General features: G+C 34.4%; 1 protein-coding gene across 5 annotated transcripts; it reads left to right on the top strand.

Annotated features, from left to right (window-relative positions):
* Nucleotides 1-805: 805 nt before the first annotated feature.
* On the top strand, nucleotides 806-18,981 carry LOC136817553 (uncharacterized). 5 transcript variants are annotated; one of them, XM_067073881.1, is made up of 8 exons: nucleotides 806-915; nucleotides 14,326-14,405; nucleotides 14,705-14,755; nucleotides 14,979-15,016; nucleotides 15,431-15,747; nucleotides 16,570-16,617; nucleotides 18,313-18,372; nucleotides 18,467-18,981. In XM_067073881.1, exons 5-8 carry the CDS (start codon nucleotides 15,639-15,641, stop codon nucleotides 18,775-18,777), a joined length of 528 nt encoding a protein of 175 aa, XP_066929982.1. In that variant the 5' UTR covers nucleotides 806-915; nucleotides 14,326-14,405; nucleotides 14,705-14,755; nucleotides 14,979-15,016; nucleotides 15,431-15,638; the 3' UTR covers nucleotides 18,778-18,981. The 5 variants fall into 5 exon arrangements, with proteins under 5 accessions (XP_066929982.1, XP_066929979.1, XP_066929983.1 ...); XM_067073878.1 differs by having other exon boundaries at nucleotides 14,326-14,491; XM_067073882.1 differs by lacking the exon at nucleotides 14,705-14,755.
* Nucleotides 18,982-26,948: the final 7,967 nt, after the last annotated feature.

Below are 26,948 nucleotides of genomic sequence, written 5' to 3'. Positions count from 1 at the left end.
TTTTTGTTCACTTAAACAAATGTAAGTGCATGTAAACAGTCAAGTACTATTGCAAACTAGGAGAAATGCGTGTATTTCGCTTAAATAGGATGATTTATCCTAAATAAGATAAAATCGATAGCTTAGTTAGGAGAAATAGCAGAAAAAGTTGATTTTCTGAAAAAATTCAGAGATCCGCGTCAAGCTTTGCATAAATTTAAGAAATTTGGAGCCAGTAGTATGCTTGTGAAGTCTGATCCATCAGTCAGCGTGCGTTCGAAGTTATTCAACTTTTGACAAACTTCAGATTTTATGCATCAAACTCTCTTAGTAAAAACTTTGCTCGTAACGATGTTTGAAGAAATAGAAACTTAGATCTAAATAAAACTTATCCTATTGTAGTAGACACATTTGCGCAATTTACGTTTGTGTGGTTTGGTCAAGGAGAATGAACACTTTCTCGTCCTTCGACACTTTTCATTCACGCTCATATTTTTCATACGGCAAAGCGTGTAACAAAAGAATTATTTCTCCTAATTTGTATATTTTATCCAAATAGGATAAATATTTATATTTTTTCACTCCGCGCTGATAAGAAGCTAACATTTGGCCTAACATGATCTTCTTTATGAGTATAATTGATTTAGAGAGTTAAAAAGACGCGGATCTCTGAAGTTGTTCAGAAAATCAACTTTTTCTGCTATTTCTCCTAACTAAGCTATCGATTTTATCTTATTTAGGATAAATCATCCTATTTAAGCGAAATACACGCATTTCTCCTAGTTTGCAATAGTACTTGACTGAACAAAACACAGGTTCATTTCTAAAACAAAATGGCCGCTGGAAAGGAGCCTTTATAAAATGTGGATGATGTTTTGATGTATAGTTTAAAATAGGTATTAAGAATGTGTCATTCACAAATTGTAGCTACCAGAGGTAAGAGTTTTTTTCCAAAATTTTGAGTTTGGATACCCAGGCTAGAAAACTATTAACTGCGCACACACATATTTCTAAAAAATCAGCTGACTCATATGGTAATCGGTAGGGCGCTCATCGAAAAATTGTTCTATTTGCGTCACCTGCCCGCATCAAATTTTCCGCTGATTTTCCGGTGCGGAGACGCGGAAAAAAATCTGGGAAAAGCAATTTGTTCTTTTAAAGTATCTTTTTTCTCAATTGCTCTGACGACCATCGAAAAATTGTTTTGCTCGCGTTACCACCCGCCCCTGAGTTACTGGCGTGATTAAAAAAAACCTGGGAATGTTTTTGACCGCTCGTCCGCCCGTATGCATTTTTAACACCCGTTGCGACGCGAACAGAGCATTTTTCGATGACCGCGCCTAGTGGTGAAACCTTCAATCAGGTGTTCAGAATACAGAAACCTCACGTTTTTTAATTTTTTCGATATTTCCATAGTTCGACCCACATATTTCAAATGGTATAATGTGACAAATTCGATTTCATTAATGGCTGAACCATCATCCTCAAAGGCTGTAGTAGTAGCTACAAGTTTTTTATTAAAACATACGTATGCATATTTTTTGTAACCTTATTCAAACACGGTTTTTTAGAAGGTGTTAAAATCACCTGCTCCAGAAGCATTGGAACAACGCTGGAACTTTCCGGAGAAAAAAATAGTGTTTTTTTAGCTGCTCCGGAAAACTGAGGAAGTTTCCAGAGCGCCGGGAGGGTCATGTCCAAAGTTTTATTTTACCTTTATAAGGGGGAGGTTCATGATTGGCGGAGGAGCAAAATTGTCACAGAAATTGACAAAAATTTAGACGGCATTTCTAAAATAGGACCCTTTGTCTGACGGAGATGGAAAATTGGAAAATTTAGTGCGAAAAAACAGAATTTAGCAAAAACTTATCCAAAATTTGCGAAATTTTAGACAAGAATTTTGAATTTATTGGTCTTTTTTGGACAGTTTGACGGAAATTGAAGAAAAAATTGATGGAATCGCGGAATTGCGGAATCGGGTATATACCCCCTCTTCTGAAACCCCCCTTATAAACTTTTATCACCGTTTCCACTTGTCAAATCATACCGTGAGATCAGCACTGCTGTTATGGTGTCCATTCCAGCCAAGCCAAATTTTATCATTCTACAGAAATCCCCTCTTGAAAAATCAAAACATCTATATACTAAAAGTCTAATTCGTATTGAGCTGTGGGGGGGCCATTATGGATTTTTTTCCAAGTCTCTTTTTAAATCGAGCTCCGAGCGGGAAAACAGTACAGTGTTCTTTTTTCGAGGCGGCGTACGTTTTTTTTGAGACACGTCACCGGAAAAAAAGCCTACGGTTCCTTGCCGATCGGGAAACGTCGCGCGGTTCGGAAGCGTATCTCCGTTTTCGAAATTCTACTTTACTGGTAATTTTCGTAAAAGTAAATAAAACATTGAATAGCAAGAAGCTCAACAGCTATTTTGCTTTTTCTTTCTTTGGTTTCTTAATATTGATTGATTGATCTGGTCTCTCTGCTCTGGTCACTGGTGCCATCGTTTGTACATGGATAGGGAATGGTTTAATGGTTATGGTATCCTGTTTCTTATAAATAGAGAACATTTTGTTATGGATTTGTACAGTTGTTCTTCAGAAATTATTATGGGGCTTATCGCAACCAACCGTCTTAACAAAATAAACAAAGACCAAAGACCGACCAATGGAAACATTTAGCCCTCTTGAAAATTGAGAGTGGCATATTTTTGCTGCATGGTAATACATCCAAGTAATTTGGTAGTCTTTGTAGGGCGGCAATCACAAATATGTTCGTTTCCACGACCGACCGGCCGACTCACTTTGTATACCGACCGACCGCCCCACTTTGTATACCGACCGACCGCATCACTTTGTAGACCAACCGACCGCCTCACTTTGTAGACCGACTGACCGCCTCACTTTTGTAGACCGACCGACCGTCTCACTTTTTAGACCGAGCGACCGACTCACTTTTTTAGACCGACCGACCCACTCACGTTTTAGACCGACCGACCCACTCACTTTTGTAGACCGACCGACCGTTTCACTTTTTAGACCGAGCGACCGACTCACTTTTTAGACCGAGCGACGACTCACTTTTTAGACCGACCGACCGACTCACGTTTTAGACCGACCGACCCACTCACTTTTTAGACCGACCGACCGACCGACTCACTTTTAGACCGACCAACCGACTCACTTTTTAGACCGAGCGACCGACTCACTTTTTAGACTGATCGACGCGACCGACTCACTTTTTAGACCGACTGACCGACTCAATTTTTAGACCGACTGACCGACTCAATTTTTAGACCGATCAACCGACTCACTTTTTTAGACCGACCGACCCACTCACGTTTTAGACCGACCGACCCACTCACTTTTTAAACCGACCGACCGACTCACTTTTTAGACATACCGACCGACTCACTTTTAGACCGACCAACCGACTCACTTTTTTAGACCGACCGACCGACTCACTTTTTAGACCGACCGACTCTTTATTTTATAAGAACACTTTATTTTCCATAATTTTTATTATGATTGTAAATAGGAAAAGGTTATAGTTATTGACACCATCATATGATAAAATGAATCATTCTAATTTCATTCAGATTTATATACATTAAATTTATCACTAGCACCTCTTCAATTAACACTAAACCTCATTATAAAAATATTGACATTATCCTATATTCCATTTCTTTGGGTTCCTTTATAGTATTGAGCGGCTGATATTTTTCATTTTATACGGTACCAGTTTTTTGTCCTCAATAAATTCATGTTGTCTCTGTAGTAAATGGTTTTGGCCTTCGAGCTTAGCTTCTTGCTTTTAAAGTATTCAGTTGTTAATCATTATATGTCTATATAAAAAGTAAAATGGTTAATCGGGAAGGAAAATAGGAAAAAAAACTTTTTCTAATCTGTGACACATTTTGGTTCCTTGTGTTTTTGTTTACATTGGGAATCCGCCATTTTTCTTTAAATCCGTTCACATAGCAACGTGATAGACCGTATATTTTATAGCCCGGGCTTTTACGGAAGATAGCTAAGAAACTTAACAAGACGATATCTCGAGATTGAAAAGGAGTTACGAGATGTTTAACCCCTCATTGGATCGGGAATTTAATAGAGAACAATTTGGCAGGGGTAAGAGTGGCTATATCCTGGGGTATATAGAGATTTTCTGAAATAAATGTATTCAAACTGAGGCATTTTGGTTCCGATGACGTCATCCAAACCTGAAAATCCAATATCTGGAGTTTGAGCAGGATTTAAGCAATGATTGATCCCTCATTGGATCAGAAATCATCAAGAGAATCTTTGTAGAAGGGAAGAAATACTTTCAGTGAGGTGAAAAGTTTATTACCCTTTCGATGACGTCACTTAGGGCCCAAATGACGTCACAAAACATGACAGTTGCGATTTTTCGAGTTTTGATCGGTCTCAAGTGGCAATTTTTCGTTCTTTAGGAATAAATCAGTCCATAATATTCCCTTTACTTACTATCCAAAGGGCTTAGGATGCGTTCAGCTTATCTACTCCTCGGCGGGTGCGACGCCGGGTGACGGCTAGTTGATTACTATTTCTCTATTTCTATTTGGTCAGCACCTTGAACTGACTACCCAATTCCCCTCACATGGCATGGGTTGACCCGGGCGAAGGAACGTTCACTTGCCAAGGGAACTGCCGTAAGTGGGAATCGAACCCTGGCCGCCTGCACAGAAGCCAAGGTCGACTACCACTATACTACGGCACCTACTAAACTTTGCCAAATTAAAACGCGGGTGAATATCGTATGACGTATGACCACGGCTCCCGTTCACTCCGATCATGATTCTGATCACGTGATATAGCTTGATGTTTTGACTTTTTTCAGCCAATGAAATCGTTTGTTTATACCGCACTAAAGGCCTTTCTAGATTACCGCGTAAAAAAATAGGGGTCAACATGAACTTTAAAGCCTGCTGTGGGAAAGAGAAATGGTTTAGAAGAACCAAATATACAAAAAGGTTTTAATATTATCCAAATATTCCGAAAACAAGTGACATTTACCTGGTTAATCTTTATAAAGTTTGATTTGATTTGACGGCTTAGTGTAAAGAAAGTTAACCCCCGTGTTGGTTTTATAACCTATATTTTTAGATTTCTGAGAAGACAAATGTTTCAGTTTTTTTAGTAGTGGGGCAGGTCCAATAGTTTGAAGCTTAGATTTTTTTCATTTTTTGGATATGTTTTTCAGTATAATGAACTGAGCAAAAAATCCCAAAAAATTTTGGTCTGAAAATCCATAATGGCGGATTTATGGCAATTTTAAGTTTTTGCCATTTTTGGCCATTGGAGTTTATTTCATTTTCAAGTTGAAATTGTGCTTTCAAATCATTTTTGGTTATCTTGAAAATATGGCCGGTTCAGTATGCGATTTTTGAAAAATATTGAGTTTTTCAAAATGGTACCCTGAACTATGACGTCATGAAAACGGCCCAAAATCGATTTTAAGTCTACTTTGGCCTTGCCTGCCCAGGTTTTGGGAAGTTATTTTTTGTTCAAAATGTTTTTTTCTGGTAGGCCAACCATTAGGATTTCCATTAAAAGTGGTTTCAAAAAAAAATTTCTATTGCAATGGCCTCCAGAGGCCCGTAAGTGCCGCATGGTTCTGAAAATGTACCAACTTTGCCTCGCTTTTCCAGCTGATCCCAGCGTAGTCTGACCCTGCCAAATTAAAACGAGGGTGAATATCGTATGACGTATGACAACGGCTCCCGTTCACTCCGATCATGATTCTGATCACGTGATATAGCTTGATGTTTTGACTTTTTTCAGCCAATGAAATCGTTTGTTTATACCGCACTAAAGGCCTTTCTAGATTACCGCGTAAAAAAATAGGGGTCAACATGAACTTTAAAGCCTGCTGTGGGAAAGAGAAATGGTTTAGAAGAACCAAATATACAAAAAGGTTTTAATATTATCCAAATATTCCGAAAACAAGTGACATTTACCTGGTTAATCTTTATAAAGTTTGATTTGACGGCTTAGTGTAAAGAAAGTTAACCCCCGTGTTGGTTTTATAACCTATATTTTTAGATTTCTGAGAAGACAAATGTTTCAGTTTTTTTAGGAGTGGGGCAGGTCCAATAGTTTGAAGCTTAGATTTTTTTCATTTTTGGATATGTTTTTCAGTATAATGAACTGAGCAAAATCCCAAAAAATTTTGGTCTGAAAATCCATAATGGCGGATTTATGGCAATTTTAAGTTTTTGCCATTTTTGGCCATTGGAGTTTATTTCATTTTCAAGTTGAAATTGTGCTTTCAAATCATTTTTGGTTATCTTGAAAATATGGCCGGTTCAGTATGCGATTTTTGAAAAATATTGAGTTTTTCAAAATGGTACCCTGAACTATGACGTCATGAAAACGGCCCAAAATCGATTTTAAGTCTACTTTGGCCTTGCCTGCCCAGGTTTTGGGAAGTTATTTTTTGTTCAAAATGTTTTTTTCTGGTAGGCCAACCATTAGGATTTCCATTAAAAGTGGTTTCAAAAAAAAATTTCTATTGCAATGGCCTCCAGAGGCCCGTAAGTGCCGCATGGTTCTGAAAATGTACCAACTTTGCCTCGCTTTTCCAGCTGATCCCAGCGTAGTCTGACCCTGAATTTTTTTTTCCTGAAAGCCAACCGACCAGACTACTAAGAACAAAAAAAAAACTCATGTCCTTTTTAGTTTAAAAAATTTAATTTCAAATCAAAAATTTTTTTAACTATGTTGAAAAAATGACGAAAAAACAAGAATTTTGGCCCGGAAAACCAACTTTTTGATGAGAATTTGTGAAAATGAAATGGCAAATAACCTTTTCTTCATATTTGAATTAAATAAAATGGAACTTCAATTATAAATACTATAGTAACGTTAAAAAATTGAAAAAAACTCTAGTTTTTGTCCAATTATCGCCTAAAAGCAACATTTTTGACCCGAAAAAATGAGATTTTGGCCCAAAAGTTCAGATTTTGGATAAAAAGTTTGCAAAATTTATTTGGCATATCACTTTCCATTATATTATTTGAATTGAATAAAATAGAATATTAATCAGAAATACTATCCCTAACAATAAAGAAAATGAATCTCAATTTTTGCCCACTTCTAGACTAAAAATGACAATTTTGGTCTGTAAAAGCCAGAGTCTTATGCCCTAGAAACCAACTTTTTGGAAAGAATGTGTTAAAATGTCTGCACATCACTTTTCTTCACTTTTGAATTGAATAAAATAGAAAATTGATTAGAAATACTATCCCTAATTATAAAGAAAAGAGCCTTAAATTTGCTAAATTCCAGAGTAAAAACGACAATTTTTACCTGGAAAATCAAATTTTGATTGAAACAATTGTTAAAATGACTTGCCATGTCACATTCTCCATATTTGAATAATGAAGAAACTTGAAAATTGATGAAAAAGTACTATCTGTAACAATAAAGAAAATGAAGATTTTTGACCACTTCTAGCCTAAAAGTGATAATCCAAAGTCTTTTAGATCCTGAAAACCAACTTTTTGAAGAATATAAAATGGAAGTTTATTAGAAATATCCCAAAATTAGAAAACATTTAGAACCCTAAAGTTCAGCATGAATATAATAATGAAAATTTGCTTAAAAAACACCATATCAAAATGCAACCTATGTCAAAATAATATAAATACTCCTAGATAATAAATAAGACTGGATCATTGCATTCTCGAAGAAATATTAGAAAGATCATCAGATGAAAGTACAAATAATCGCAAATTAAATGGCACAGGCGGTTGTATTCTACAAACAATTTCTTCAAAGTGAAACGTTACTATAGTATTTATAATTGAAGTTCCATTTCATTTAATTCAAATATGAAGAAAAGGTCATTTGCCATTTCATTTTCACAAATTCTCATCAAAAAGTTGGTTTTCCGGGCCAAAATTCTTGTTTTTTCGTCGTTTTTTCAACACAGTTAAAAAAATTTTTGATTTGAAATTAAATCTTTTAAACTAAAAAGGACATGAGTTTTTTTTTTGTTCTTAGTAGTCTGGTCGGTTGGCTTTCAGGAAAAAAAAAATTCAGGGTCAGACTACGCTGGGATCAGCTGGAAAAGCGAGGCAAAGTTGGTACATTTTCAGAACCATGCGGCACTTACGGGCCTCTGGAGGCCAGTGCCATGGAAATTTTTTTTTAAAACCACTTTTAATGGAAATCCTAATGGTTGGCCTACCAGAAAAAAATATTTTGAACAAAAAATAACTTCCCAAAACCTGGGCAGGCAAGGCCAAAGTAGACTTAAAATCGATTTTGGGCCGTTTTCATGACGTCATAGTTCAGGGTACCATTTTGAAAAACTCAATATTTTTCAAAAATCGCATACTGAACCGGCCATATTTTCAAGATAACCAAAAATGATTTGGTTATCTTGTTCTGAGAAAGCACAATTTCAACTTGAAAATGAAATAAACTCCAATGACCAAAAATGGCAAAAACTTAAAATTGCCATAAATCCGCCATTATGGATTTTCGGACCAAAATTTTTTGGGATTTTACTCAGTTCATTATACTGAAAAACATATCCAAAAATGAAAAAAATCTAAGCTTCAAACTACTGGACCTGCCCCAAACTGCCCCATTCTTAAAAAAACTGGCTCTTAATGTAAAAAAAAAGTCATTTGGAAGTGTAATCATACCCTTTTCAGGGAACTGGACCCACATATTTTTTTAAGTCAGAATTCACTGCCAGTTATGCCGCAGCGTGGTTTGAAACCTTGCCTGTGGTTGTTGTAGGTCTTGTGGGAAATGGATTTATTTCTGAATGTAAACATTACTACAGCTAGAATATTTTCTTTATTTTGACAGAGAAATGGTTCAAAATTTGTTTATTTCTTATTTTACTGCATTTCTCTGTCTTATTCTGCGGTAGTAGGCGTTTGAAAACTCCTGATTTTTTGTTTTTATCACTATCAGTCTTCGCTCGGCAGCCATATTGAATTTTTTTTTTCGACGTCTGTACTCGGCAATTTTGTGACCTCTACGGAATCGACGATTTTGCCTGAGGGGAACAGCAGTGTCAGGTTACTTGCATCAGTCAGTCATTTGATGGCTATGCATGTTAGCCCTGGTTAGCCTCCACTGATGTATTTTATAAGTTACATTTGCGGACGGTTTATAAACGCGTTTTTCTTTCACTCGAATAACGCGTTTATAAACCGTCCGCAAATGCTGGGTAGATCGCATTTACAGTAAAAACACTCCATCGAAGACAAAAGGAGATATTGAACAATGTTTGAACTCCCTCAAGTGAGGTATGTTGATGATCGGTTGTACAGAGAGCTCGTAGTTGCTGAAGCAAGGGTTCTTGATTACTGCTCAAAGTTGAGAAGAAGTATTAAAGATGAAAATACTTCCGGAATCGAATCAGAGTGGAGAACATTAGATTATTTACATGTCGAGCTTATCGAAATACACAAGAAATGCAATAAGTACATTGAAAGGTATAATGATTTTGATTCCGAAGCCATCGATTTGTTAATGGATCGTTTCCTGATGTTCGATTGTTTAGTTGTGGCAGCCGAAGAGCAATATAGAGATTGGGAACAGCTTGTTGAAGAAAAGACCGACAAGACACCCGATGAAATTGTTCAATGGTCAGAAGGCTTCATTACATCTGAGGAAATCGTCGACCATCGTCACCAGTGGCGTTGTGGGAAAATTTTTCTGGAGGGGCCAAAGTCGATTTTTTTTAAATGGCGCCCCCCCCCCCCCCCCAATTTCGAAAGTGGTGCCCTCACCCACCAGTTTCTAAACTTTTACTAATTCATTTGCCTAGGCATAATGAGGAAGGAAATATTTAATGGAGAAGAGTAGATATATCTTTGATGAATGGAAAAAAGGAAAAACATGCCCCACCATGGTTGGGACCGACTAGAAATTTTTAAAAATCGACTGCCAAGATACCCTAAATCACTAAATAAAAAGAGACAAATTTGACACTTGCTAGAGTGAAAAAAGAAACTTAAAGAAACAATATGTAATGCGAGCGAAGCGAGCGGAAAACTGATGGTTCATGATTTCAATATTGTTTGTCAGCAAATTAGTCTTGGGGCGCAGTTAGATTTTCATTTAATAATTATGCTATATTGTACAAAAAAGACTTGTAAAATACCTAGATTGCAAAGAAGTTACCAATTAACTTTATTGCGAGCGAAGCGAGCGAAAAAAAATGCAAGTATTTTAAAATTATCTCAGTAAAATTGGTCCTGGGCGCAATTTAAGGCTTGATTGATTGATGATTTTTAAGATTGGGGCGTTTAGAAAATCTCTTTTGGCGCCCCTTGCTCTTCGGCGCCCCTTCAAAAAAGCTCCGCTGGGGGGGCCATGGCCCCCCGGCCCCCCCTGCCACAACGCCACTGATCGTCACGCCCATCTGTTTAATTCGTTTCCAAAAGATTCCTCCGATTGTTTAGAAGTTTCCACCCTTCAGAAAGAAAAGATTTATTTTCCCTCCGGCAATGTTTTATCGTGTTCTAATGTTGCTATATCACCTATCACCGACCTGTCGCTAAGCGTTTCAATTAAGTCGTCATGCGTGGATGTCGATTCATCTTCAGAATTTGTCAAAATGTCATCCAGTAAGTTCAATTCTTCATCTAACAGTGAGATGATTTCTGCTCTGGTTTTGCAATATTGTTTTAATGGAAAGGCCAAAGTCTCAGTAAAACATTTGCAGCGTCTGAAGACAAGATTCCGATTTGATCACCCCGAGTTTGATTGGTTTAGTTATAAATTTAGGACAAACAATTCATGGGACAAATTTGATAATTGCAATCAAAGACTAGTGTGGGAACGTTGGAGTTTGTGATCAAAATGAATTTCTTGTAGCTTGGTAGTCAAGGTGTGTCCCCTTGACGGTGGGGAGTGTTACTGCCATTTTGGCAGTAGAATTGAATTATTTTGATAACTGTTTTGTGTTCAGTTATTATGAGACTTTTATTAGTAATTATCTGTGTTTTGTAACTATCGTCTAGGGAATTATTATTTATTGTCATTATGTTAGTATATTAATTGTTTGTCTCGTGGGAGTTCTGTATTGTTCTCGCGTGTCATAAATGTTTGTAACTTGTGTAATTGTCAGTTCAAAGTTTGATGCATTTGATGTCTTGTGATGTGATGTCGTGTTGTTGGACAGTGTTTTTAGTGAGTATTTACCTCGTTATTTTATGTTGATTTTGTTCTATTTCTTGCTTGTTCTTATACTTCTTATACGTTTTCTTGTATACTGAACCTTGTATATAATATTTGTATTTTGCTTTGTATTTTAGCCGTTATTCGAGTGAAAGAAAAACGCGTTTATAAACCGTCCGCAAATGCTGGGTAGATCGCATTTACACCAACTTCACGGTACCAACACTACAGGTTTTGGGTGGGGTGTTTTGGGTGAATGTTCTGAAACTGCCGAGGTATGTGACTTTTTGAAAAAGATTCGCCAAAATTACGACCCTAAGGTCCTTAAAGGTTATGTAGCAGTTGAGACCAACTGACACAAATTATATCCTCATGATTTCCGCAGATGCCATATTATTTTTAAACCAGCGACTGTTTACGGTAGGGCTAAATTTCTCAAAAATTTAAAAATCTCAGGATAAGAGTCAGAGTAAAAGATGAAAACGAAACAGGTAAAACCTATTGGATCTTCATTGATTTAATTAAAGTTTGATCTGGTATGATCTTTTTTTATATTGAAAATCAAAGATCTTAATATAGGCAGGGTGTCTACGGGACCTTGAAAACCTTGAAAACTATCAATTTTCTGGGAAAAACCTTGAAAACCTTGAAAAGTCGTTAAAAACCTTGAAAAGCACTATCCAGTTATTCGAAAAGTAAGAATAAGTAAAAAATCGCCTGCGGCGCTAATAAACCTTTTATAACATTTAGAGAATTCCATATTTCCCTGTTTCTGTTGCGATTCTGTTGCGACGAATGCAAACATAATTCTTTTATCATTAGCTGAGTTTTTGTCACTAATTGTCCTATGCATGAGGCCTAAGAAATCGGCTGTTCCCCAATTTTTAAATTACTGCAGGGCGTCTTGGATCAATGGCCGTTTATCAATAAAATTTCAAGGATTCCTTAAAACAACTCTTTACGCAAATTGATTTTTGTAAAAAACAAAATCAAAACAGATCAAAAACAAGGCGTTTTTTAGCCATTTGAAAGAGTTAAAATCAAAATTTTCTCTCGTCGGCGCAAACCATGGTTGCGCCTCCTCGGTCACTGTAAACAATTGGTTTTGCTTCTAATTCTTTATTTCTACAGTTGGAAGACTAGGGAGCTGGAGTATTTCTTTTTGTGATTGTTCTTGAGAGGGAGATAAGAAATTTAATTGTGGAAGTAATTCCCCGGGCACCAAAAGCAAATAAATTTTATTTGCTGTCCTCTATTTTTCTTCCATCTACCACTCTGAAAAAAAAAATTCCTGTAAAGAGCCATATCAACTGAGTATCAATGCCAAAGTTTTTGCCAATAAACCTTACAAACCACTTAAAAATGACCAAAAAAACCTTGAAAACCTTGAAAATCCCGAAAAAAAATCCGTAGACACCCTGATCTAGCCAGACGATGTCAATCAAACGAATCAAACGCAATCGAATCTTAATAGACTATTACCAAGGGTTTGACGTTTGATTGCTTCGATTACCTTTCGATTACCTTTCGATTGTACTCAATTATATGTTCAATATATTCAATTATATTTGCTCGCTTTAACCAATCTTGTGCGGTGCTTATGGGCTCGCTCCTATCTAAATTAGCGTATTAGATTCAAAGCTCAATCGAACGTAATTGACAATCAATTGTACGTAATTGACAATAAATCAGAACATTATTCAAACGTAATTGAACACAATTGAATATTATGTACCCAGAAATTGGCCGTTCAATTAAGATTGGATTGCGTGCAAAGCGATTCTAGCTAGCTTTATGACAGTGCTGGGTAATTGGCACTTGTACCGTCCCCGTCCAAGATTATGTCAATGCATGTCAATTGCATATTTTTTTCTTTTTTCATCAGATGCAGCTTGGTTATGGTATATAAACCTTCTGCAAAATTTCATATTTTGACCTGGAATTGAATTGTGATTTTCCATACAGAGGTAACTTTTTCTTGTGTTTTTCTACAAAAAAAGTGTTTTGTTTTTGTTTTGGTTTTTGCTTTTTTTCTATCTTGCTCTCTAGCAGCGGATCATTAGTTTATATTCAATTATCATTTTCCCTTTATTTTAATTTTTGGAACTTTTGCAAAAAAAGAAAAAATATAAAAGTTTATTTTCTTAGGTTCCAAATAAAGGGGGGGATTTTCGAGATTTTAATAAACGAGGGGGTACCTTATTGGGGGGAGGTCGGAAATTGTACTTCTGAAAACCCAAAAATATTCTTAAAAATGAATAAACAAGGGGGTCCTAATAAGGTCTGGGGGGTTGGAAATTTTTTGAAAGATTAACAAGTGAGGGGACGACGTTCATTTGGAGTAAGTTGGTTTTTAATGTCAACATACCTCATCTGATTCTGACACCCTTCTTTAGAGATAAATAAATGAAAGGTCAGAAACGCTGATTGAAACAACATATATTCTTTGCTTAGCGAGGAAAAAAACGTTTTGTTGACCTTCTTAATTATTCCTATCTCTGAAAAAAAGGCAGATGTCTAAATTATATGAGGGAAGTATGACATTAGACCAACTTAGGGTATATGTAACTAAAAAGAAAATAACCCATGACAAAAAAAATTATTGACTAATCCAATTTTCTAATGTTGACATCTCTCATATAATTTAACTTATGTAACTTATGTTCTGGTAAAATCGCGATCGTTAATTCACAGTTTTAACTATTTAGATTTTAATAAAATAAAGTTGGTCATGATCGAGTTTTTTCAAATAATTTGATACTTTGATACGTATTTGATTCTCAATTCTATCGATAAGTAATATTTATTTTTGACACAACACTACACTGAAAAAAATGAAATTTTACCATACCATACTACTTTTAGGAGGTTAAATTCACTCATAGCATTTAGCTAGTAACATCAAACTTAAAAAGCATCGAATTGCATTTTGTTCTCAATTAAAACAGCTAACTAAAACAATCGCATTTTGCTTTTTTCCTGATATTTTTACAGAATAATTAAGCTTGTTGAACTAAAACTTTTTTCATCAGGAAAAGAACATAACTGGCTGTCAGAGAATATATATAAAGGATTTCATTGGACCAATTAAAAAAAGAGGTCAACATACAAAAAGTATACAATGCTTTTTCAAATACTATCTCTTTGAAGTACATTTCTTCTTTTTTTTTGTACAGAAACTTGGTAATTGAATTAAAGTGGACATCTCTAATGCTAAAGATGGATTCACTTACTGCTACTGGCCAAAAGCTATCAGGTGCAAATTATTCTCGTGAGGACCCTGACTTAATTTCAGTCAAAATTTGTATTTCTTCATTGAGAAATTGGTCAAACCAAGTATAGGTAACCTTTCTTTATTCAAATTTTACTTTCTATGTTATCAAAAATACATAAACATGCCAAGATTAATGTAATAGCTATACTTTATGCATGAAAAGGAATGATATTCCATTTTATAGATTATACATAGCCTTGCATTCAATTTAGAATAAAAAAATATATTATTAATGTGGAGTAAGAAAGTGAATCAAACTTCACTTTTTTTTTCTCCTTAAGCTCATCCCTTGTAGAAATGGATAAAGATTGACATCAATAAAGCAACAAAAGGTTTAGGATGAATTTTACAGTTTACCTTATAATATTATTTTGCCATTTGCCTCTTATTATTGGCCTTCAGAAACCAATTGAAGTAAAGGTTTGTTAATTCTAACATTTTTATCATTTTCATAACTCTGCTATTGCTGATTGCTGATTGTTTTATCAAGTCACACACAATCAAAATTAACATGTTTCTCTTTTATAAATCTCTATTATTTCTTTTTATCTTCAGGAAGTTTCCGAAAAAGTGGATGTCACTCCAGTGGAGTTGTAAGTTTTTGGTGATTTTGAAATTTTGCCTTACCAGTGTAAAAGTCGTTGGAAGGAGAGTAACATTTTGAGGACAGGACTACTAATTTGTTTTTCCTGTAATTTTTAGCTTGATTAAATCAATTTCATATCCAATTTTCCGTTGATAAGGTAAAAGATCCTAAAGTCAGGCTCCATCCAAAAAGTTTAATGTTTTAGAATCTTGCCATTAATAAAAGAGTAATAATTTCTGCAATTATTTCTAATTGATTACTTTATAAATTTTCATCTTGTTTATTTTATACCTTCCCGAGGGAACTAATTTTGACGAATACTGATTTGCAGAAATAAAAATGGAAAATGAAATTTAAAGCGAGTTAAAAGAATGGCAAGACCTTTTGATTTCACTCAATTAGAATGATAATTTCAATTTAGAGAAATTGTGTCACAGAATGAAGAAAATCAAGAAACTGAATTGCTTCTCTCACAAGACGGTGAAAGAGACATCAAGAGCCAAACAGAAAATGAAACCATCAATCAAGAATCTTCAACACAACTGCCTGAACCACCTTTAAACTGGCGGGATGCTGAACTTGTCTTTGGCATCGTTAATCGACCTATCGACGATGACAAAAGTAACGCAATGGAGGATGGTCTTAACTCAGATCAAGAGAGAGATCTGTTAATGGAAGCAGTCTTCCTTTTGCGTGGAATAGTATTCATAGGGACTGGGATAATTTTGTTTTTGCTTGGTAAGGATTCTGTTTTGTTTATAGTTAAGATTGGACAAGGCTACGTCGCAATTTTCCTTCATTTCAAGAGTAAAACTCCTACTTTGCGCCATATGTGGACTGGTGCACTGCTCTTGCTTGTTTTGATTATTGAAACCTGGGGGCGATTACTTGGGAAAAAAGGGGTATGGGATGTGCTGCAGGTCATGGCATCTTTTTTCTCCTCAACCACCACGTAGGGTCGCAAACTACACCAAAATAGAAAAATTCTTTAGAGATTTTAGGAAAGAAGTAGAACATTTTTAGAAAATTTGTGAGTTTTAGTCCCCTTCAGGGTCACTTCTTTCACAAATTGTGTCAAAATTTTTCAAAAAATGAGTCCCATGTAGGGTACAAATTTTCAGTCTACATCACTTTCACATTGAGGTTTTTTTTGCCAATAACCTAAGACAATTAGCTGTGTTTTAAACATTCCTCAATTCGAAATCTATATTGATAAACTTATTTTGTTAAAAACTTCTATTTCTATGTTAAATCTTATTTGATAAGCTAAATCCCGGTGGTGGTGGTTACTAGTAGCCACTTCTAACAATTCTTATAGCCCAAGAGTAAAACCTAAAAGCCTGCAACTGTCTATTTTTTAGACTAGTTTGTGTTAAATTGTCACGTTAGCTACTAAATTTACTTCGAGCAATCTGTATAAATGTTAATTCGCTTAGGTTATTGGCATAAAAAATCTCAGATGTCAATTGTAAACACCGTTTTTTCTGCCTTGCTTTTCTACTGTAGAAAAATATAATATAATATAAAATAAGTAAGTAATACAATTTTGTCTTTTTTCAGCTAAGTTGTGCAGAAGAGTGTTTGTCAAAGTCAAGGAAAGCTTTTATGGTAAGATAAATTCTCCCCGTTATTTTATTTGGTCAAAGTAAAAAGGGATGAACAGATTTTTAAATTTTGATAACATTGGCGCCTAATTCTGACTAACCAACCTAATTCTGGAATCGTACATAAGAATGCTTTTGAATCAGGTAAATATACCGGGTGTTTCAAAAAAAGTGTACAAGTATGAAGTAAGGTTGCGAAAAAACTTAAAATGTTATGAGTCCAGGGGGGGTTGGTAGTAAAATCTCAGACATAATGACGTTTACTACGATGGTGGTGTGACGAAAAATCGAGAAAAAAAATTTTACTACCCAGGGTAGTTAAATACTAAAATGGGTGGTATCTATGTGTTAAATGTTGAAAAAATTTTACTTCCTGGGTAGTTAAAACTGGTAAAATTAGCAAATTTTAGCTATTTTTTGTAATTCTTTTAATTTTCTGGATGACTTTTATTAAAAAATCTGAAAATTTTTATAATTTGAAAAAATTTTCTGTTGGAAAGTTGTTTGCTGCAAACCAAACAAAAAATTCTCGAATTTTTTTGTCAATATAAAAAGACTTTAACATAGTGTCCTCCCCCCCCCCCCCTTTATAAAGGGGGGGGATTCTGATTTTGGCCCTTTTTTTAAAGTATGGGGGAAAATGAAAAATTTGAAATTTGCTGGGGGAAAATAAAGAGGGGGGGAAAACCATAAATTTAGGAGATTTTGACTGGGGGAACTTCACTGATCTCAAGGTGATCTTGTTGCAAAACCTGTTTAAGCATAAAAATCAGCAAATCTTTTGGGATAAACCAACTTTTCAATACAATTTCATTTTTCCAGCACTTTCAAGGCTATTTTTTCAAGCTTTCCAAAATTTCAAACTTGATTTAAGGCATTTTTATGTTAACCATATGGGGAACCGCAAAATCTTCAAATAGCTGGGGGAATTCAAAAAAGAGGGGGGAACCGAAAAATTTTGAAATATGGTGGGGGAAATAAAAGAGGGGGGAATGGAGAAAAATTTTGATTTTTAGTGGGGGGAACCAACCCAGGAGGACACTATGTTTAATTCTAAGGGAAAAACATTAATTTTTGCACTACGTGAAAAATGTGTCACAGAAATAATCATTTTTTAGCTTTTTTTGCAAAATCAGTCCGAAAAGCAACCAAAAAATAGGTGGTCTCCATGACAAATTGTCCCAAAAGCTTTTTACTACCAGGGTAGTAAAATACCTCTTCCAAGAGTCTGGGTGGTGGTATGTAAAAATTCGTAAAAATCCTTTTACTACTCATATATGTCCTGAGATTTTACTACCGACCCCCCCCCCCCTGATGAGTCTAAACTTTCCACCATGATATAGAGGAAAGGCTAACTTAAATTTCGAAAAAATTCTCTTTCGAAAAAGCGTCATTTTTGAAATTTTCTTCTTAACCTTTGAACACGTGATGCAAATTTAAAGTGTGATAGCTCAAAATTTAAGTTAGCCTTTCTTCTTTCTGATGGTGAAAAGTTTAGATTGATAACATTTTTAGTTTTCTCACAATCTTGATTCAAACTTGTATCACTTTTTTTGAAACACCCGGTAGAATAGGATTATACTGCGACTGCAGGCTCACTTGACTCTCTTGAAGTACTCTCATTCAGTCTCTCATTCTTGATGATTCATAGATTCTGATTTTGAGATATTTGATGATTGCCTTTCTTTACATTCTTCAGGTGACAATGAAGGAATTGTATTAGCGGACTTTTTGCTTCGAATACCTTCCAAAATTAAGAGTAAGTATCGTATACAATGCATGTCGTTTCATGGTCATAAATAACTCCCTCACAGGTGGGGAAATTCTTGTTTTAATGTGATTCTTTTCTATAGGAACCAAGATTCGATTTTGGAAGACTGCATGTATTCATTCATTTTGCAAGGTTTTGGACAATATTGATGAAGTTGCTCGGGAGAGATACTGTAGAATCGTATACCAAGAAGATCCTGACTTGTATCGAAGTCGAAGACTGTTTCTGAAGAACAGTGATGATATTTTACAAAATATAAAAGCAGACTATCCGAGTTATACTATTGAACAGTTTGTTGCAGATTTTGTGGCTATCGATTCTGGTTTCATCAATATCTCCAAACACATGAATGAATTCATTGAAAGCTTACCTGAAAAAAAAGCTAAGCAATAATCGCTCAATGTGTATTTTGGCCTCTAAATATTTAATTGAATTGTTTCTGTCAAGATTGTTTGCACAGTTTTTCACATTTTTAATTAGTAGTTTCGTTATCTGTTATTGGGAATGAATTTAAATATTTTATATATCAATATTTTTCAGGTTTTGTACAAACTTTACTCAACTCAAAAAAATACCAGTTCAGATCAGCCATCAAAATGTTCGATAAAGCCCTTATGGCTGAAACCGAAAAGGGTATTAAAACTTTCACTTTTTAAACTAGCATTACTCTTTACCGATAAAAGTCATCAGACGAAGAAATTGTCATGGATATTTTCATTTGTTGTTTTTGTGAACTTTTACATTCTTGGAAAGTATTCTATGAAAATCTGAAGAGGGTTACTTTTCATGAATTATATAATGGAAATAAGTCAAAAACTATTTTGATTTAAAATTTCAGCATAAATTGAATAAATTATAAATCTTTCATTTGATTCTATTAAATTCAATCAATTTTTCTATCTATTTTTTTCACCTATTTTCCTGACATTGTCTCTTTCCACCTTTGAGTTTTCAAAAAAACTTCTGGAGTTTTGAACCAGTTTAACTTTAAATCATCATGATTAACCTATTACCTTTATACCTTTGTTCGTGTTGTGTTTTAACAGCATTGTCAGTAGCAAATGTAAGTAAAATTATTTTTATCGCAGTAATTCAAATTTGAATACATAGGTCATGAGTGTGTTTTCTGAAATTATTTAGAAATCTAAAACTCAGGAACAGAAAGGCTTGAAATTATTCAAAGGCAACCTTTTTTTCATTTTAATGTCTTATTAAGGTTGGTTTCCACTGTGTGCTAACCTGTGATAGTGATTATCACGTATCACGAAAAAAGTTTCATTTCAAAACAATTTCTATGAGATGGAAACCGACCTTTCAGAAACATGTTATATGCAATTTGACCTTAACCCTCAAATAAGAGAACTAAGAGTTTTAAGAAACTTGCTAGGTTTTTTTATATATGTAAGTATAAATCATTTTGATGTTCAAAAGACGCTTCATTTTGGAAACTTTCTGAAAGTATTTCGTATCTAAATGTAACGTAAACTAAAAAGAAAATATAAATTCTTTGTAATTAATTTACCTTAAATTTAAAACTAAATGTTTCCCTCGATATTTTCAGGTATTGAAAAGACCAAATTTTGATGGAAGGTATAAAACATATTATCATTTAAAATTTGTCTTTAGAGAATGAAACTCTACCAGCATTCTTAATGTTTATGATATTTTATAATATGTTAAAATTGATGAAAAAAAGAAAGAAATTAATCGCGTTAGTAGCCCTACTCAGTGTCTCAAGCAACATGACAACATAGTGTTATCATAAGTAGTATGTATCTAATTTTATAATTTTTTTTCAGCTGTCCACAACGACACACTTATTTCATGGGAGCTCACTGTTTCTGTGCTACTGGTACTACCCTCTTCACTCAGTTTGGCCACATGTTTTGCGAGGCATGTCCAATATACGACCAAGGAGCACGTTTTCAATGTGGTGTTTGGCATTCGTATGAATATAAAAAAGTGAAAAATTGCTCTATATCGAGTAAACACGAAGTAACTTGTATAAAATCGTGTAAAATACAAATTAACTCAGTACACTTGCATTCCTGTGGCTGCACACCTTATCAATGCTTTTGTGATGTTCCTTACTTTCGTCATCATTTTTACATGATGTGCATCAGAAAATGTTCGCCATGCTTCACACTGTTTGAGAGGCTTTTAAATGGAGATTGTATGGCATTGCAACCAAATTTGGTAAGTGACTTTCAATCTTCTTTGACTGAAATTAAACCTACAATTGAAACATGTGTTAAGGATTACTCGTTATAATGAAGATAACACGCATCATTTACACGCTTTTTTATAAGAATACGCTTTATCAGAATATTCATGATGAAATCGGCTAACAAGTTAAGAATATGCTAAGAATATCACCATCATGGAATGGACTTTTCCACAAATAGTCCGTGCCCCCCTGTTGAGGATATCGAATATCTAGGGGGTTAACGATTTTTGTTCAAAAGTGGATATCCAGGGGGCTAAATATCTACAAGGGAGCGGATATCCAGGGGTCAAAGTGTCTTTCCAAGTAAAAAATACGATATTAAGTGGTAAGCATCTTTATAAGAGAGGATATCCAGGGGGTCTTCACTAATAAAGTAGGATATCCAGGGGGTTCGATACTTCGAAAAATCAATATCCTCAACATTGGGGGTAAAAAAAGCCCAATTTACCAACTGAATCTAAGAATGCCATTTTTAGAGCATTTTCAATCATAAATTGCCAATTACCCCAAGTAAGGCTCACTTCTTCCACAAAAATGCCACTTTATGCTATAGACGTTATATGTATTAAATGTTAAATCTAGGGTCCTAACCTAAGAATGCTGTAACAATATGCTAGGATGATTTTCCCCAGAAAGTTAAGAATATCTATCATGAAATGAATGAACACCATTCTTATAAAAAAGAGCGTGTACACTCATATCTCTTGAGTGGATACATTTTCACAAGATGATATTTTCGCGAGACAACGTTTTAACTAATTTCTTTCATTTACCTAGGGGGTTAGGCAAAAATCCTGAAAAACTCACGAAACTCGCAAAACATAATCCTCGCGTAAATTAATCCAATTACGTTTGTCGCCTTTTGTAGTGCATAACTGACAAGGGTTTGATTTTAATTATGAACATTAAATCTTCATTGCACATTTACTTTTTATTTAGATGTGTCCCAAACGATATGATGTCCCTACACAGAAAGATTCTAAACCCAATTCAAAATCGCCAAAAGAAGCAGAAACGCCCACCTCATCAATCTTAAGTAATTCGAACGACGATCCGCTTGAAAAGCACATTTCTTGGAGAGATATTATCCTCGTGATGGTAGTTGTGGCGTCGGTATTTCTGTTATGTTTTTGCACAGGTATTCGTTTTTACATTGACTGGAATTTGAATTAAGAATGATATTTTTTGCCATAATCATATGAATGATTTCTACTAAGTGTAAAAGTTCCGAGTTCACTTTATCAAGTGTATCAAAGTGTATTTACTTTGTTTTCGATGCTGCTTTTTATTATAAGAAATATAATTACTAGAAGGCGAAACCAAATTAATTTATTATTCTACGGGCCGAGCGACCCTGTCTTTTCCAAAATTAATTTGCAAAGCTGGTGCTTGTGGATTGACTTTATAAGTTTTTTTGCAGATATTTTTAACTGCGAACAAGTTGAAAAGTGTTAATTCATCCCATCCTTAAATCTCAAATACTGCTTCAAAATGTCATAATTTTTTTAGATCTTGACTTTGCGACCCTAGATTTCAAGAAATTTTCCCACACCATTGCTTTTATTAAAACGACCGACCGACTTATATTTGTCCGAAGGTCTTCCCGTGAAAAATAAAATAAATTTGTCTCGCCTTACAAATAAAGAACTCGAGCTCAATGATACGACCAGTCTTATTGATATCCGAACAGGTATAGCTTTCACACATAAATATCGTCATAATCATAAATGCTTAAGTATATGTTGTTAGATGCAGGATGCAGTATTTCAAATTTCATTTTCTCAGAATCACACTCTGCTTAGAAGGCTTACTAAAAACTCGAAAACAACGATACAAACATTGATATAACCAGGGATTTTTTTACGGCAATGTTACGCTTTTTTTGCCATCACACACAGGAAAATGCCGAAGATTTCAACGAAAAATGTGGCAAAAGATTTGGTCCAAAAAGATTAAGAAGAAACAATTTAATGGTATGCTCTTTTCTTCTTCATACAACTTCTCAAATGGACTTTATTTAATTAAATATGGATTGTCTTGGAAAAAATAACAAAATTAGCCATTAGGCTTAAAATTTTCAAATAAACTATATTTCGGCTGACTCTGAACTATCTCCTTCACAATAATTTCTGCCAGAAAAAGTTCCTAAAGTTAAAGAAAGTATATAATAACCTTCAACATGAAATCTATTTTACAGTATGTGGCCCCCAAAACGTCTATCCAAATTGGAATCTTTCTAGTGAATTCAGAAAATAGGGAACGTTAAAAATTTTTCTTGTGAATTAAGCTTATACATGTCTAGCTTCTTTCCCAAACGATAATTTTCTTAGAACAAAGGTTTTTGTATGATCTTTTTGCAGTCACATTTTTCTAATGGCCCCCAAAACGGAGGTTTAGTTTTTTCGAAATATCTTTGTCAAAAAGCACAGCGCCGACATCAAATTATCAGGTTATCAAAACGGAGTTTAGTGGCCCAAAACGTCGATTCAATTAAATTAAAATTGTTAAAAATCCATCACTTAAACATGTCTCGAATTAATGACACTATAAAATATTTAGTTTTTGATATTTTCGCAATAAAAATCATACCAAAACAATAAGTGTTTCAGGCCTGGCTGAGTCTCTAATTTTAATTCAATCGTGAAATATTTCGAATTTTCGGAAAAACTTTGAAATACTGAGTTGGTATGTTGGTATATGTTTATACTTTCCAGAGTTACTCAGTTTTTAGGGGTTGATTTCCAATCTTGTTTGAATTTTGACGGTTTTAGTCCAAAAAAAGGATTTTCGAAACTAATTTTCGAAAAAAAGGAAGAAGAAAATTAGCCATGTTAAAGATGACACTTTTGTATTTTTCTTTTTCCGGATTCAAGAGAAAATGTGTTAGGATTGAATCTTAAGCTTTCCCGGTTTTTAAAGTACAAACATGGCTCATTAAGGCAAAACCTCCGTTTTGGGGGTCATATACCTCAAAAGAAGAAATTTTGGCGGAAAGAAATTTATGGATTCAGCCAAAATCCGCTAAATTAAATTCCCGCCAAAATTTATTTTTCCCTTCATCCGCCAAATTAAATTCCCGCCAAATTTTTTTTATTTAACCCATTCCCCAAATTGGTGCTATTTCAGCCCTTAAAACAGGTTTTTCTGCTTATTTGATAACGATTTTGGCCAAAAATATCCTGCAACCGCCAAATTAAATTCCCTTCAAATTTAATTTTTTCAGCCATCTGTCAAATTAAATTCCCTCTGAAAAACTTTTTCGGCCATCCGCTAAATTAAATTCCCGCCAAAATTTCTTCCTTTAAGGTACTGTAAACATTTTATTGTTTTAGATGGGCAGATTATTTATCATAGAATTTCTGAAGATATTAAAGGTACGAGCTTGATAATTTTTAAAACTAATAGCCAACGAGCCTTATCCGACTATTTTATTAGTTGTTTACGGAAAGCCGTGTTTTAAATTAACCAAATAATATCAAACCAAATGACTGTTTTGAAAGAAAGCTAACCATCATTATTCTGTATAACCAGGTAGTTTTCAAAATGTCGCTTAAGACACTCAAGAGTGACCAGAGCTGTTGCTCCACTTTATAATTAGCGTTTTGTTACTGGAAGGTAAAATGATGTAATCTTAACTTGGGTACATCAAGAATTTCAACATTCCTACTCGGGTAAATTCGAACCAGATTCTGTGTTGTAGAATCTTCTCAAAGAATCAATACTTTAATCGTAGAAATTTTAGCGAGACTAATTTTAGCGTTTTAGCTAGTTTTCCCTATTTTCGCTAAAATAAATCTCCCTAAAACACGCCGAATCGCCAGATCGCTAAAATTTATCCGCGCGAAATTTCTGGTTATATTGCCTTGATACATTTTTATCAATAAGAAGGGTTTCAATGCAAAGAAATGCTAGAAAACGAATTCAGTCGCTAAAATTTATCCACGCGAAATCTTTTGAAATCGTGATTCGCTAAAATAAATCCAAAAAAAATCAAGATTTTTCTGGCTCGCTAATATGCGCTAAAATTAGTCTCGCTAAAATTTCTACGATTAAAGTATCTGTTTTTATCCAATCATTCAGAAACAAAAATCAACGACTCACTTACGACTATTAAAGGAGCCTTCTGTCAATTACTTGACATCCTTGAAAGTGGAAAAATGGAAGAAGTTTGTGAGAAAATATACGAAGAGAACATGGAACAATACCGCAGAGATAAACTTTACCTTTCAAGCGGTGAAAGAGTATTGGAACATGTAGGAGCCTTTTTCCCACATTACACGGTCGATCAATTTGTAAAAGATTTGTTGGACGTTGGTGTAGAACTCAGACATATTCAAGACTTTGTTAACAGTTTACCATCACAAACAAATTCAGAAGACACTGATGCTTAAAAGATTATGAAAAAAATGATGCATTCAAAAACAGGACACAACACTTTATCAGATACTATAGAACCATTATTATCAACATGAAAGATATGAGCAATCTGATCGGCTAAAACGCGTACATAAATGCTGTTTTTCATATTGTACCGTATACACGTTTTTTTTTATTAGAACCCCTAAAATTTGGCTGAGCCTGGGTGTGCTTATTTTTTTAGCAATTTTCAGCCTAAAATGTTCTTAAATGCGTTCTTAATTTTTCAGACTACTATAAATCGACAATATGATACGAAATAAAGAGCACTGAAATTTGGCAAAATTTGGACAATATTTGACTCTCGATTTTTGAAAATCCATCCCTAAATTCGGCCAAAACTGCTTAAAAAGAGGAAAAAATTGTAGTTTCTTGTCATTTTTTTCCAAACTGAGGCTGCGCATGTTCTTAAGATGTTCTTAATTTTTCGACGAATTTCAGCCTATATGTTCTTATAAACTAGGTTCTAATAAAAAAAAACGTGTATACAAATACAAGACTGCATTCAAAAAGGTGTCTGGTAAGCGAGAGATTATATATTATTGTTCAATTTTTGATTAGAAAGGTTTTCTCTTTGCTTCCAATACACAACAGCTTAACAACAGCTTATCAAAAGAGTTTTTGAAAAGAATCGTTTGATCTTTTTAATGACCATTCGATTCTTTTTTCGAATGTTTTGATGTTGATTTCATCCTAATAAAAGTAAAACAAAAAGTATAGTTATCACACTTTTACCCTTACCATACAGGATATATTTTTCTCGTTCAGAATTTTCTATATTTTCCTCGTTCAGAATTTTCTATATTTTCCTCGTCTATAAGCTCGGAGAGTATGACGAAAAATCTGAACTCGAAAAATATATCCCATATTGTACTCGTATCGTGTGATAACTATTACGTAAATTTCTGTTGAGGCTTGATTATTCTTATGTTTCTGGACTTTGTCTCAAATTTTTCTCTTTCCGTCTCGTCCATCCTTTGTTCTTAGAGCAAAATAAAGGTTTTTACGCTTTTACTTTTTCTTAATACTTTGACCCTAAAACAAATTGTTTAAAATTCAGCAATTCAAGGCTCAGCATTGTTTTCTTTTTTACGAATTTTTGAGTCTCAATATTCTTATAAGATTGCTCTTTTTAAAAAGAGTATAATTTTTATACATTTTTTGTAAATAGAAAATTCAATGTTGTACATAAATAGATTGTGTATTCTATTCGAATGTAGGAACTACATTTTTTGAGGGAGTTTCTAAACATCGACCAGAAATGGCGACCACGACCAGCGACCACGACCGGCGACCAGATAAATTTGGGTTATCGAGTTTATCTGCTCTCTCCACCGTAGAGAACATCCAAACCGAGTCCTGATGTGGCTTTCAAATGAACCACTGAGCACGTGGCTGAGAATTACTCTAGCTGAGAATACTAAAAGTGACCTTTGACGTTACCAGTCATTTTCTAGACAAAGTGACACTTTTTGACAAAAATATTGACAGGGCAATTAAGTGTGATGCCTGTAAACTTTATTACACCAAATATTTTAATTGTACCGAATGATATGCTTTTAGTATGAATAGATAGAAATTGTGAGTAGGCAAACCCTGGGAAGGGCAGTTTTAGAGATATCAACCTCATCAATTATTCTATTGTCCTTACATTGTCAAAATGACTTATTTTGACAAAATAATGATCTGATGATCAAATATAAAGGTTCCTAAATAAATTCTAGCACAAATTTTGCCACTAATTTATTTGATGCCAAAAATACAAAAGGATAGAAATTGACACTCTATTCAAGCTTCAAGAGCGTTGAAATGGCTGCTCTACACGTTTAGCACGTGGCTTTATAATCACTGTAGGTGAGACAGGGGTGAGCTTTACTTTTCAATTCGATAAATAAATGATCATAAGAGAAAGACTCTACGG

Source organism: Clytia hemisphaerica, unplaced genomic scaffold, assembly GCF_902728285.1.
Source record: "Clytia hemisphaerica strain Z4C2 unplaced genomic scaffold, Clytia hemisphaerica genome assembly, whole genome shotgun sequence".
Lineage (NCBI taxonomy): Eukaryota > Metazoa > Cnidaria > Hydrozoa > Leptothecata > Clytiidae > Clytia > Clytia hemisphaerica.
This window is presented reverse-complemented; position numbering and strand designations above follow the sequence as displayed.

Coding starts and splice junctions, on each gene's coding strand:
- LOC136817553 (XM_067073882.1), top strand. CDS start 15,639: ATGGAGGATGGTCTTAACTCAGATCAAGAGAGAGATCTGTTAATGGAA. Junction 15,748..16,569: donor GATAATTTTGTTTTTGCTTG/GTAAGGATTCTG, acceptor GTCTTTTTTCAG/CTAAGTTGTGCAGAAGAGTG. Junction 18,373..18,466: donor AATACCTTCCAAAATTAAGA/GTAAGTATCGTA, acceptor TCTTTTCTATAG/GAACCAAGATTCGATTTTGG.